The sequence below is a fragment of the Harpia harpyja genome, chromosome 5 (assembly GCF_026419915.1).
Source record: "Harpia harpyja isolate bHarHar1 chromosome 5, bHarHar1 primary haplotype, whole genome shotgun sequence".
Taxonomy (NCBI): domain Eukaryota; kingdom Metazoa; phylum Chordata; class Aves; order Accipitriformes; family Accipitridae; genus Harpia; species Harpia harpyja.
In genome coordinates, this window is record NC_068944.1 from 47,568,250 (window position 1) to 47,580,287 (window position 12,038).

The 12,038-nt window shown below is 41.8% G+C and overlaps 1 protein-coding gene across 3 annotated transcripts in view; it reads right to left on the reverse strand.

Moving 5' to 3' along the window:
- Positions 1 to 12,038, reverse strand: part of ZNF704 (zinc finger protein 704) — a 110,770-nt gene that overhangs the window by 30,209 nt on the left and 68,523 nt on the right. For all 3 annotated transcript variants that reach the window (XR_008235190.1, XM_052787096.1, XM_052787095.1), the window contains exons 3-5: positions 9,687 to 9,790; positions 5,369 to 5,601; positions 1,772 to 1,872 (exon numbers count right to left, since the gene is read on the reverse strand). Coding sequence is in view for 2 of the 3 variants with exons in the window: in XM_052787096.1 (XP_052643056.1) it covers positions 1,772 to 1,872; positions 5,369 to 5,601; positions 9,687 to 9,790 (438 nt within the window). In the remaining variant the exon portion in view is untranslated. The remainder of the gene's footprint in view (positions 1 to 1,771; positions 1,873 to 5,368; positions 5,602 to 9,686; positions 9,791 to 12,038) is intronic.

Sequence of the window (12,038 nt, forward strand, 5' to 3'; positions counted from 1 at the left end):
TATCAGCTTCTCATTCCTAACTATTGAAGTTAACAAGAAGCTCTATGCACTTTAACTTCAGAAATGACAGAGCAGCCACAGAAGGACGGGTAAAGATAAGAAACACGGGCAAGATATACTTCACTAATGTTACGGCAAACAATATGTAATCTCATCGTAGGTTACTTAATTAAACCAAATATAGTTATGGCCACGGTTCACCGTAACTTTCCTTGGCATAACAGAAGAAGCTGCTAGAAAACAGTCTCACCATGCAACTCACTCAGACACAGGTAGAGAAAGGACATATACAGGCTGGCTTGCCAGTGCTGGACTTTCTGGTCTTACTCTCCAGAAGCAGACTTACTGAAGGAAGAGATGTAAAAGGTTTCATTGCCTCTGCATCCCTGGCACTACCTGCTGCGTGTTTGAGTGCAAGTGCTAGGAGCGAAGCAGCCCAGTCAAAGCAGTAATTCCCAGTAGGCTACACATTATCTTGAAGTCCAAAACAAACCACTATTTTAGCACATTCATAATCCACATGTTATAGAGGTAATTCACAGCTCATACATGCGAATTTTCTCCTGGATCTTCCATATGGGAAAACTGAGAGCCCTAAGCATCCTCCTGCCTGCATGTCCCTATCATGGCTGAATGCTGGGCCTCTCCTTTTCCAGACATGCACCCCAAAACCAGCCCCATGACAGTTCTTCAGCCTGCTTGCCTGTATACCTCTGCCTGTGGTCCTTTCATCACCTTACTCAATAGATTCTCTCTCATTGAGAGAGCATGGGTTCAGCAGGTTTGAAAGGCTCTACCAGAAGTGCCATCCATCAGACCACAGCCAGTCACTCACCAGAACTCCTCTCTCTGGCAAAGTTACAAACTCCAAATTCCAGGGCAGTTCTGCTGTTTACATCTCCCTCTCCCATGCCACGAAAAGGAAGTCCCCGTAATATACAGGACAAAGCAACATTCGCAACTGCATTTTGAGAGAGGTTTTCTCTGTTCCTGATAGCCTCACTCTTCAAAGCCTAACCCCAACAGCAATTACTATGACCTTTGCAAGACTCTCCTGGGCTCCACACCAGGCTACTTCCTCATGGTCACTTTAATTTTTAAGCACTGGGTAACACAGACTTACACAACAGAGATGTATTTCCACATAACTAACAGATGAAGACCGTGAGTCCCCACTATAACTATATATGAAGACAGCTAGGTCACTCAGTGAATTGCACAGATTTTAGTTGCAAACTAAAGCTCTGAAACAAGCTTGTGTTGTACAAGTTTCATTCACTTTTGCTTCTAGTCCAAGTAACTCACGGAATTGCAGCTCAGTTTCTTTTTCTTAGGTTTCTTAGGTGGTTTGTTTGGGGTTTTTTTGCATTAATTTGGCTCAGAACTAGTACAAGCACCTGACCTGATGTGAAACAAGGCTTGGAAAGTATTCACGCAAGACCCTGAAACCTGCTGTCTTTCGCACAGCATCAGCTCGGATGTGATGTGCAGATAACACATACAAAGTAAATGCCACTGAGTTGTGTGGCCGTGAGGAAAGTGCAGTGTGACCTAGAGCTGTATTTGACCTTCTAGCAAAGTTCACGGAAAGAAAGTGCCTCACTGTTGGAATAAGTTCTTGTTCACCTTGACGCACTACTCTGCAATTTCCTCAGAAACCTAGGGATCTGAGATAGAAAAGCCAAGGACAACCCAGTTCATCTCCCCAGCCAAGTGTGACCGCTCCCCTTCTATAGCAAATCCTTTAGACTTCCGAAGAGACTGCTCTTACCCAAGGTGAATGGTCCGTATGTGTTTCTGAATCCCTGCAGCTGTGCTCAGCACCTTCCCACAGTTTTTCCACAGGCATTTGAACATCACCTTCATGGAGTTCTGAAAATTATGAGTAAAGCAATATTAGTTTTATGGAAGATAGAAAGAAAACCAAACCACCCAAACCAGATATACAGTTACAAAACACTGTGAAGGTTCAGAGCCTCTAACTCCAAATTTGTAATGATGTAATAGTCTCTGTCAACAGTGTCATCCTACTGAACTCAACAGAATCCCAGTGAAAAGCTGCAGGAGCAGCTTGTGACAAACTTTACCTCTCTGCTCTTTGGCATGGCTTTTTCACTTACAAGTTCCAGTTTCTGTCTCCCCGCTAAAGGAGGAAGATGATATAAAAACTTCCTACACTTCTTTGGAGCCTTTCAAAGAACAACTGATGAGGACTTCTCATTTAATGCAAGGCATCTTCTTAAATTACGATCTTCCTAAAGCAAGCTCTTATGTATACTTCTGCTGGTGAATTTTGCAACACATAAAAAATATTGTGCCAGAAAACCGTAGCTTCTGGTATGACGATGTTCACCCACGAGCTGGCAAAACCTCCTTCTGTTTTGTTCAGAAGCTGCTGTGACCCTTACATGGACAAGAGAATGAGAAGCCATCTGGCTGTGTTCAGCATTTCTAAAAGAATATGTGTATAATCTCATTTTAATATTCTTGTTATATTCTTTAATATAACTTCATTGGCCTAAACTGAGTTATCATTGATTTAGAGCACAGCCAACAAGGCTATAACCAGCCCAATCTTCAATATTTTGAAGACTCTGGAGAAAACATCTTAATTTAAAGCACAGTACGGGGTAACAAACAACACAGAAGGTGTAGAACTGTATAGTTTTTTAAAAAGCTAATTTTACCCCAAAATGAAATCTACTTTGTAAATTCTAAATTAAAAAAAAAAATCTAAATGATTTGTGCTTCTCAAAAATAATTTTCTCTATTGTTATAGAACATATTATTAAAGAAAACATGAGGAAGAGCTTCAAAATACTGTATTATTATCCTATAATTTCAGTTACGCGTAAGATTAGAAGAATATATTCATATAAAGCTCATTTGAAAAGAAAAAAAAAATAAGGGAACAAGCACATCTTTAGAGTTAAGTCCATGCTTCACTGTGTCTTGAACAAAAGTTGACTTGGTGCTTTCTTCAATTTGGACCCTTTGGAACTGCATGCCAGTAGATGATAAGTTTCAGCATTTGCTAGAAAGATGATGGTTAGAATATAATTTTTAAAAATCTCAGTTGGTGGGCTTTTTAAAATGTAAGTTGATTGTAGTAGCATGTTCTTACAGTTACTTGGCAGTCTAACATCTGTTTGAAAGTACGGATGCTAAGGGCTTTAAGATTTGAGGTACTTGATCATGCTGTTTGTATGAAAACTGTCTACTCTGGAATAAATTACACATAAATTCCCTCTATAATTTTTTGATCTGATAATACAATTACCATTCAAATAGATACAGAATTCTTTTTTCCTAAAATTAAATATAATCTATCTAGCAATTCTGATATGATACATTTCTTACTTTTATTATATAATACTAAATACTATCATCAGCTCAAAACCCCACAACCAACCACAGCAACAAGATGAAGACCATGCTTATCATTTACATCTTAGGAATTCCGATATGACATCATGAACACCATATGCATCTTTATGAACACAGAATGGTTTAATACCAATCTCCAGTTTGATGGTAAAACCAATCTCCTAGCTCCACTGTGTTTTTGGCTTTATTGTCAGTGCTAGGAGTCTGCAAAAACCCATGCATTTTAAAGTAACCCAATGAAATCTCACTCAGTAGAAATACAGAACATAAACCATGCTTCCATTTCTGACTAGTCCAAAAATTGCCTAATCAGGCTTAATGTTTTATTTAAGAAAATAATGGAACATAAATGGTTTGGTGAGGAGTAACTACATTAGTGGAAACCTTTAAGCAAACAACTTTCTTAATGGGAAGTGGTTGCTAACATGACATTTTCCAAACATGAAATGGAAGAAACTTTAATGAGTAAAAGTAAGGTTACCAATCACTCTATTTCCAAGTTTATTCCTTCTGATTTTTGCAGCCTGGAAGAAGAAATAACCTGAACATTTTTATTTCAGCTTCTAAAGGTGCAAAACTGTACTCAGATAAAGTACTATGCTGGGGCCAGACTAAAAACGCCTGCAGGAAACGCAGTTCATTTATAAAACAAAGTTTGCCAGGTAGTGTTATTATTTATCTAAATTAAACATTTGCCATACAGGGCAAAATCCCTGCAAACCAGAACAGATAGTGTAATAGATGTGTGGTGGGTACATAAATAGAAATATTCGAACACAACTTAGAAAACAATAAAGATGGCAGCTGCAAACCCACCTGTCTCATCACAGCTGAGCAATAAGAGTGATGCTAATAAGCTGAACTTTAACTGAGAAGTAACAGGCAAACCAGCACACTTCTGCATTCCTACTCCTCCTGTCCCACACCCCTCAAAATCATCTCTGTCTTTAGTTTAACAGTCACCTCTAACTTCTAAATTATTATAGCAAAGGTTTCCTTCAAATTTTTTTTTTCCTTTTTAGCAAGAAGCACAAACATTTTACACCCCTCTTCCACAAACAAGGGCAGAACAGCGTGGGTCGGCAAATAAGCAACTTGTGGAGCAAAAGGATAAATCTGAGCAGGTTGAAACCATCATTAAAACTTCTTCCTGCTGGTGATGAAGCAATTAACTGTCTCAGACTGAGCCAGAAACAAAGTCACTAAGAAGAATAAATTCTCTGTTTTTTCTCCTTACAAAAAGCCCTTTTTCATCTTGCTATGTAAAATCTGTCCTGTTGTGTTGGGAGGGAAGGAAACTTGGACTAGTGCCATCTCTTTGTTTTCTTTTTTCTTCGAGAGGAGCTTGCTTGCTAGCATAACGGTGCTTTTTGGGGGTTAGTTTTGGACTTTTTTTTTTTTACGTTGTGTTTTATTTAGTCTGCTTTTGCACTCCCACTAAGGATAAATTTGGCCACTGCTAATACTGTATCAAAAGCCATCAGGTTTGATCTCTCTCTCCTTTTTTCACTCCATATGTTTGCGCAGAGAAAGCTTCACAGTATTAAGGTATCTGACATGCTGTCAGACAAACAGCACTTTCAGGGAACAAGAAGTATTAAGGCCATATCCAGTTTTTGTGATGACATGTAAAGGCTGCCTGTTGCATCCTGCATACAAAGAATTTGCCAAAGTAGGACAGAAATCCCTTGAATGGCCAGAGGCAACACCTTCTGGAAATCACTCTAGTGTTTTCTGAGCAGGAGGCTCTGTAGAACCTCACCATCTGCCAGCAAATATGTGGTGATGATGGCAGAACGTGTGTGTGGTAGGTGACTAGGTTGAACGAGACATAGTGACTAGGCTAAGTACCTACGTTAACTGGATGCCAACGAGGGATACACATACAGAGCTGTTTGGGTGATCTCTTCCTTTCTCATGGCAAAATAAGTCTACCAACATCCCACCTGCCCATGCATATGGAATTTAACATGAGGCTAACCTTTCTCTTCCTAGGAATGGGTTCATCAAAGAGAAGGTTGCTTGTTTCAGCTTCATCAATACCATCATCTGGCTGAGAAGGTGTCCGAAAAGCTTTGAAGCTATCAGCTGACAGAGGTGGAGATGGGGTGGATGGGTTGGACTGGTCACTGGGAGCGTTCCAGCTCCAGTATCCACTGCTGCTGGTACTAGAAGGCACAAATCCTCCTTCTTTCCAAGATCCATTTAGGGATTCTGTCAAGAACAACAAGAGCCATGATTACAGCAGTATCATGTGTTAGGGCTAAGGAGCTCTTTTATCCAAGGCTTAGATGCCATGTTGGTAATTAACTTGAAGTTCAATAACGGAAAACAAAAGCATTGGGTCTGGAGAGGACAACCACATCTATCCCACTGCACACAAATTATATTTTCCACACTTGATTTTTCACGTTTTTTTAAAAAACAAATTATTTTTCTATAAAGAAACGATGGGTTTGGAAAAAGAACCCGTTCTGGAGCACAAACCACAATAAGCAGTCAGATATTGCATGCATGATTAAGGGAAAACATTCAAATCCATCCTCAACTCTTTCAACAGGAAGACACGACTGTGGTGGGGCATCAGAGCAAGCTCCAAGCCACCGCACGGGCCAACAGGAGATCCCCTGGGAAGGGGACATACACTCTCAGCCCCAGGACACTAAGCAGATCTGCAAAACCATGATTGTCATCCCAGTACTAAAACACCAAAGAAAACCATAATTACACTCTGTCTTCTCATAATCTCCCAGTGCACATGCCTCTGCCTACTTTGAATCTCTAAATGAGGTGGTATGTATCCTTGGAAGGATATCCCTTTTTCTTCATACAGGTGTATTGTTGGGCATCTGGTTTCAGAAGTGGGACGCACAGACACTGGCACACCTCCACACCTACTCGCTGGAGGAACCCCCTCCTCACTGCGGCAGTTCCCCTGACATTAGGTGGTAAGCAGACACTCAAACTAACAGGTTACTCTACAACATGGTGGGTGGGAGTAACAGCATTGCTTTCACAGCCCAAGGCACGGCTTGAGCCATGCTTCACTTCCTGAGGTCCTCAGGCGTTAGACATTGGCGTGTCACTCTTCCCAATCCCTAAAGGGCTTTTGGCAGGAGAGGAATATGTAGGTCATCAGCTCTGCAAAGGTATGGCCTGAGCGTGTCCAGCAGTGCAACCATGGGCGGCTCTGCCGAAAGCTTCAGGTTCTCCCAGGGCTCGGGCACACGTGCAGGGATGGTTTAGGTGCAGCAACTCCTCAAGTCAGGCACTGGAAGCTTTTCCCAATGACACCGTAGGTGCCTCAGTACTGTGCAATACCCAACTTTGGAGCTGGCAAGCAAATAACATCTTATCTGTTTGTGAAACTCTACAGTGTGAGACAGGAGTCTTTTCAAGCCAGCGCCTGCCTTTAAGAGTTCTGCAGAAGTCAGTCCTTCATTCCTTCTCAATTTCTTACAGATAAATTTAACTAATGACATCAGCAAGAAAATAATGTCTACCACCTGCGACCAAAAGCTTAACCCAAAACCAATGAATTTTTATTTTCTTCCTCCTGATTCAGTTGGTTTTGGATGAAACCCTTAATCATTAACATCAGCTGCTTACAAAACAGAATGCAGTGTTCCATCACGTAAGCACATGCATGAAAACACCCCCTTGTGTAGGCAGCTGATGGGGGCCACAGAGCATAAATGGGATCAACCGTCCCTCCACCCCCAAATTCCTCTTTGGAAAAGAACATATACATTTCCAGTAGCTAATAAGTTAACATATGAAAATGTCATGTTTTCGTTCATGGTTACAGCCTTCATGTGACTGTAATGGAGGTGGTTTTTGTTTCTTTTAAGTATTTGTACTTGAGTCTTGTGCCAAAGCCAAGAAGTACATCTGGTATCAACTTGTGACCTTAGCATAGCTTAAAATTTCCATTTCTTCAGAAAAACAAAAGAAACGGCACTCTTTCAACTACTACTTTCTGACACATTTATGGTGGCACTTTGTATTCTCAGGGTTTACAGCGTCTCCTCACCTTGCTGAGAAAGAGATGTAAATCAAGAACATTTTTAAAGTAGTATGGAAAAGACTGAATGAGGTTGACAACAGAAAAAAACAAACACTGGTTCTCATTAATACTAACAAATCTGTCAATGTAAAGAAGTTTAAAATATAAATAAATGCAACTTACTCTTATTTTGGGGCTCTTTTCACATTGCTGGAGTTGCGTGAAAGAGAACCAGACCAAATATTACTCAGCTGCAAGGAAACAAGGGCCGAACTCTGATCCAGTTTACATGGGTGATCGTCCCCAGTAATTCCAGCACAGATCAGACTTCAATATTAATGCTGATGTTATTTTTTTTACTTCTAGGCTAAGTTCCATTCGTTTAAACAAATGTTCCTGTAATTACACTGCTACTTACTGCCCTTTTTTGGAAACGCAAGTAGAAAGAATTAATCATTAGTACACTTGTAGCTCATATTACTAAGATCAGAGCCTAGACTTGCAATACCAAATGAGCTTTAAATTATCAAATCTTTGCACTTTTATTTAAGTCTTTAGTAAGTCTTCACTCAGGCAAAGCTAAGATATTCAGGGAGAAGGTGCCCAACAGCAGCTTCAAAATCTTGCCTGTGACTACTGAAAACACGTGAATTACTTTTTCAGGCTAGTCTTCCCAGATTTCGGGAAACAAGCAGACAAGCTACGTGAAGAAACATCAAAGAGCACTCAGACTGAATGAAGAAATATCAAAGGCAGTTAACAGCTACCATTTACCTATTAGCAATTCAAAAGGACTTGTTTGGAAGATCTTTCCAATTGACAGCTGCCAGCTAATGTGCACTACCGCTCCAGACAAGGGTCAGCTGCTCAGACTCTCGAAGGTGGCAGATACTGCCTTGCCCCACACCAGAGCAGCTCCTCGTGACCAGGGATGCGACGTGGGACATGTGCGTGCCTTGGCCACTCCAAATCCCTGCCTGGCACATCAGCACAAATCCATCTTCATCTGTGGTTTCAGCTGTGAGCTGAGCAGCTGGATAGCAGGTATGTTTTCACACTTCCATTGGCCTTCCCTGGGGGCTAGCAACTTCCAGCCCGGAGACAAGACAGTCACTAGGGATGTCACTGCCGGAGGTTTCCCAGGGCTCCTCAGAGCAGTGGTACTCCATAGATATTTCTGGTTTTCAACACTGGAAAGCACACAAACAGGAGCCATGGGGGTTCATGGCTAGAATTCCAGCTAAATGGGTAAAACTTACATTTTCTGGAAAGAAATGGAAAAACCAGACTATTTGTTCAAAAATCTTTAAAGCTGGGACGTTTGATTCAAATTCCTTTTAAGAACATCATTCAGTGGATCGCCCCTGCTTCCATGAAGGAATGCAAAGACTACTTCCCTATTAATTCGCACCTGTAAGTATTCCTCAAAGTCCTCTAGTTATTTACAGTAGGAGGGCATCTAGTGCTGTTTAACAGTTACAAGTGAGTAAGAAAAGCCAGAGTCATACAAACAATGCTGAGACATCCCAACAAGGGTGTCCTAATTTAAATTATTCCTTAAAACATAACACTGTTAAAAATTTCTTGTAACTCCAGTCAAGCTTGCACAGAATAATTATATTTCATTAGCAATCTCATTATTACCACTAACTTTTTAGATTTATTTTTATTTGTGTATCTTCTGCTATACCATGAATGGAGTAGTCTTTTAAGGGATTACGGACCTGATGGTAGACCATCAGAGAGCTACAAAGGGCACAGGAATTGAGGGTCTAATCCTGCATAGGCAGAAACAGACCTGTCACTGTGCAGACCATTAGTGCACGGCTTCTCAGCCGAGGGCTGTGGTCTGGAAGTGCTTTGCCTCATCGTAGTGTTGAGTAAAATCTGATCTGATTTCCATGGGGTGGGGACAAGAACAACTGCTGTCATGTTTACCGCGTATGTGCAAATGCAAATAAGCTGTTTGAAAAATGAGCATTTCAGTGAGGTCAGTAGACCTTCTGCAGCGCTCATCTCCACTTACGAAACGGGGCATCTCCCGTCTCATAAACTGGAGCCGCTCTACAGTTACGGAAAAGACTCCTTCTCATTTCTGCCAATGCTGCACCAAAGACCTGGACTAGGTCAGAGCAAAGCTCAGGATGATCCCCAGCATGCACAGATCACTGCCCAAAGACAGCCACTTACCCTTTGTCCTCCACCACAGCCGCGACTGGAAACAAGCCCCCCCACACACAGCCCTGGCACCCCTCCCTGCAGCCCCTGCCCAGGCACTGCTCTGAAGGCTTACCGTTGGGTCGGACAGGAGGGCTGCGGACCAAGGGGCTGGTGGATAAACTGGTGAGTACCATGGCTGCTGTTACTTTATCCATGTCCAGTTCTTCTGAAGATTTTCTGAAACACAGTGAATGGGAGGCAGGAAACACATCAGCAAATATTTAACTTTTTTCTAGTGGTCTTTTTGTTTTTGTTTTTGTTTTGTTTTTTTTTTTAATACCAGCCCAAACCCTAAGCCAGAACAGTAACAAAAGCAAGGTGCCGAGCAGAGTTCTCAAAGTTTCTGTCTTCTGGCAACCTGAGCATGTCAAGTGGCTACTTTAGGCAAACCAGCTCAGTGTATATAGGAAAAGTAGCAGGAAAAGAGAATCTATCTTCGTACAAAATTGTCAGGATTATTGTGACCCTCCATAAGTTTGACTCTGTTCCCCTTTTCTTTTTCTTCAGAATTTCAGCTATTCACATCCTTAGAGCTAATTGTGTACTTAAGGTTTTTTTTCCCCTCGGATGAAGACATAGAGATGCAAAATCAGGTAAGATTACTAGTAGCATTAATAACATACACTGCTCTCTGTAGGGTGAGGAACAACTCCATACACTGTAGGGTGAGGAACAACTATGAAGTGGAGCTAAGGGATGCAATTTTTTCTTTGTTGCTTCTGCTTAACGCTATTAACCTTCCTGTACTCTCTCCAAAAGACTGATCCTAAATTTTTGCAGGTCAGATTATAAACCAGTTATTTAAAATAATCAGCAAATTGGCAGAAAAACAGTGCGGGGGAAAAAAAAGAAAAAAAAGAAAATAAAGAGAAGACTTTTTTTGCAGGTGTGATTGGCACTGGAGCCAGCAGAACAGTGCAGCAGGAAGAGAGGGACCCATCGCTGCCTTAGCTCCGTCTTGCTGGGAACCAGCCCTAAGTCAGAGGACAGGGCATGGGGAAGGGGTAAGAAGGGAGAGGACAGCCAGCTTTCCAGGGGAGAGAGGAGAGGATTTGGAGAACAATGGATGCCACCAGAAACCAGGCTTCAGTGACCCATCGCTCAAGGAGTCATGTTTTTTTTAGACAATGCAGGATTTTCTTTGTCTGTAAAAACGTATATACTATCTTCTTTTTTCTCCCAAAGTAACTCTATTCCTGACAATGTACAATTTCTGAAGAGTGAATGTACCAAAATAAAACTACTAAACCCACTAGGTTTAGCAGACTTTTGCTTTCCACCCTTGCGGGACAGTGGAATCAAAGCAGACAGCTTCTTGTAAACGTTTGCTTTCAAACATACAACTGATCATCCAAAACCATCTTCTCATTTCCTAGAGATCAAGTTAAATTTGTTCCTACAAAAGGACACTTTTCTCCCCTCTATTCTGCATTGTGGGGTTTCTAGAGTTTCCTCTGTGTCTTGCCAGGAGCTCTATTTAACCGATCAGATCAAGTCTTTATTTAAAGCCCAATATGAGAAGTGTTCAGCTACCTGATGTTTTCCATCAACTGTTGATCAGTAAGCCACCAAGAGGAATAGGACATGCTGGCTGCAGTCCCCTGTCTAGAATCCCATACTACCCATCAGCTGGAAGGCTCATTAACTGGAAACTGTGCTACAGTCAAAGCTTCTTGATATTTTAGTGAGCAAACCTTGAACTTGTCCATGAAATAGTTCACAGCTGCTTTCTGGCTGATGCAAGAACCCACACAGATGCCGATGAACACTCTCCCATGCCGCACAACAGCTTAGCTCTCATGACTGTCTTCTGTAACACATCGGTGCCTGGAACTGAAACGCTGATGATGGTTCCTGCTGTGTTCTGATTATATCCGTAGAAACGGCTCCTTTCCTTCAGCCAAGGCTTTTGCAAAGAGCACAGCAGCCATATGGCCATCATCAAGTACTGGAAAGGTCTTGGATGTCTGCTGTAATCAGCTAATACCTGAATCCATCACCCAGCAGGTCCTCTCACCTGAAGAGGAGTATTTGACTCAGAATGCCAAATTCCTCTGGACTCAGAAGACCTTTCCCCAGGGATGACATGTAGATGCTACATTTTCTGGAGACCAACTCTGCCAGATGATTTTCCAATTACCTAATATCCCAGTATGAAAATCCACTCTCTGAGAAGGATTCAGCTGCTCTGTAGTCCACTCCTGCAAGACTACACCGACTGTCCCTACTCCTTTATCCTGCTGTGGATGAATCACTAATATTTGCACTTCTGCAACATATGAGGAAAAAATGACCACAGGTTCCTGATAACGCTGGAGAAGATGATCCTTAGTGTTTGCTATCAGCCTTCCAACAAGGCTCTTCTATGTGTGTGGCAACAGGACTAACATGCTCCTGCCCAGGCCCCGGCACAGAATAGCAAAAT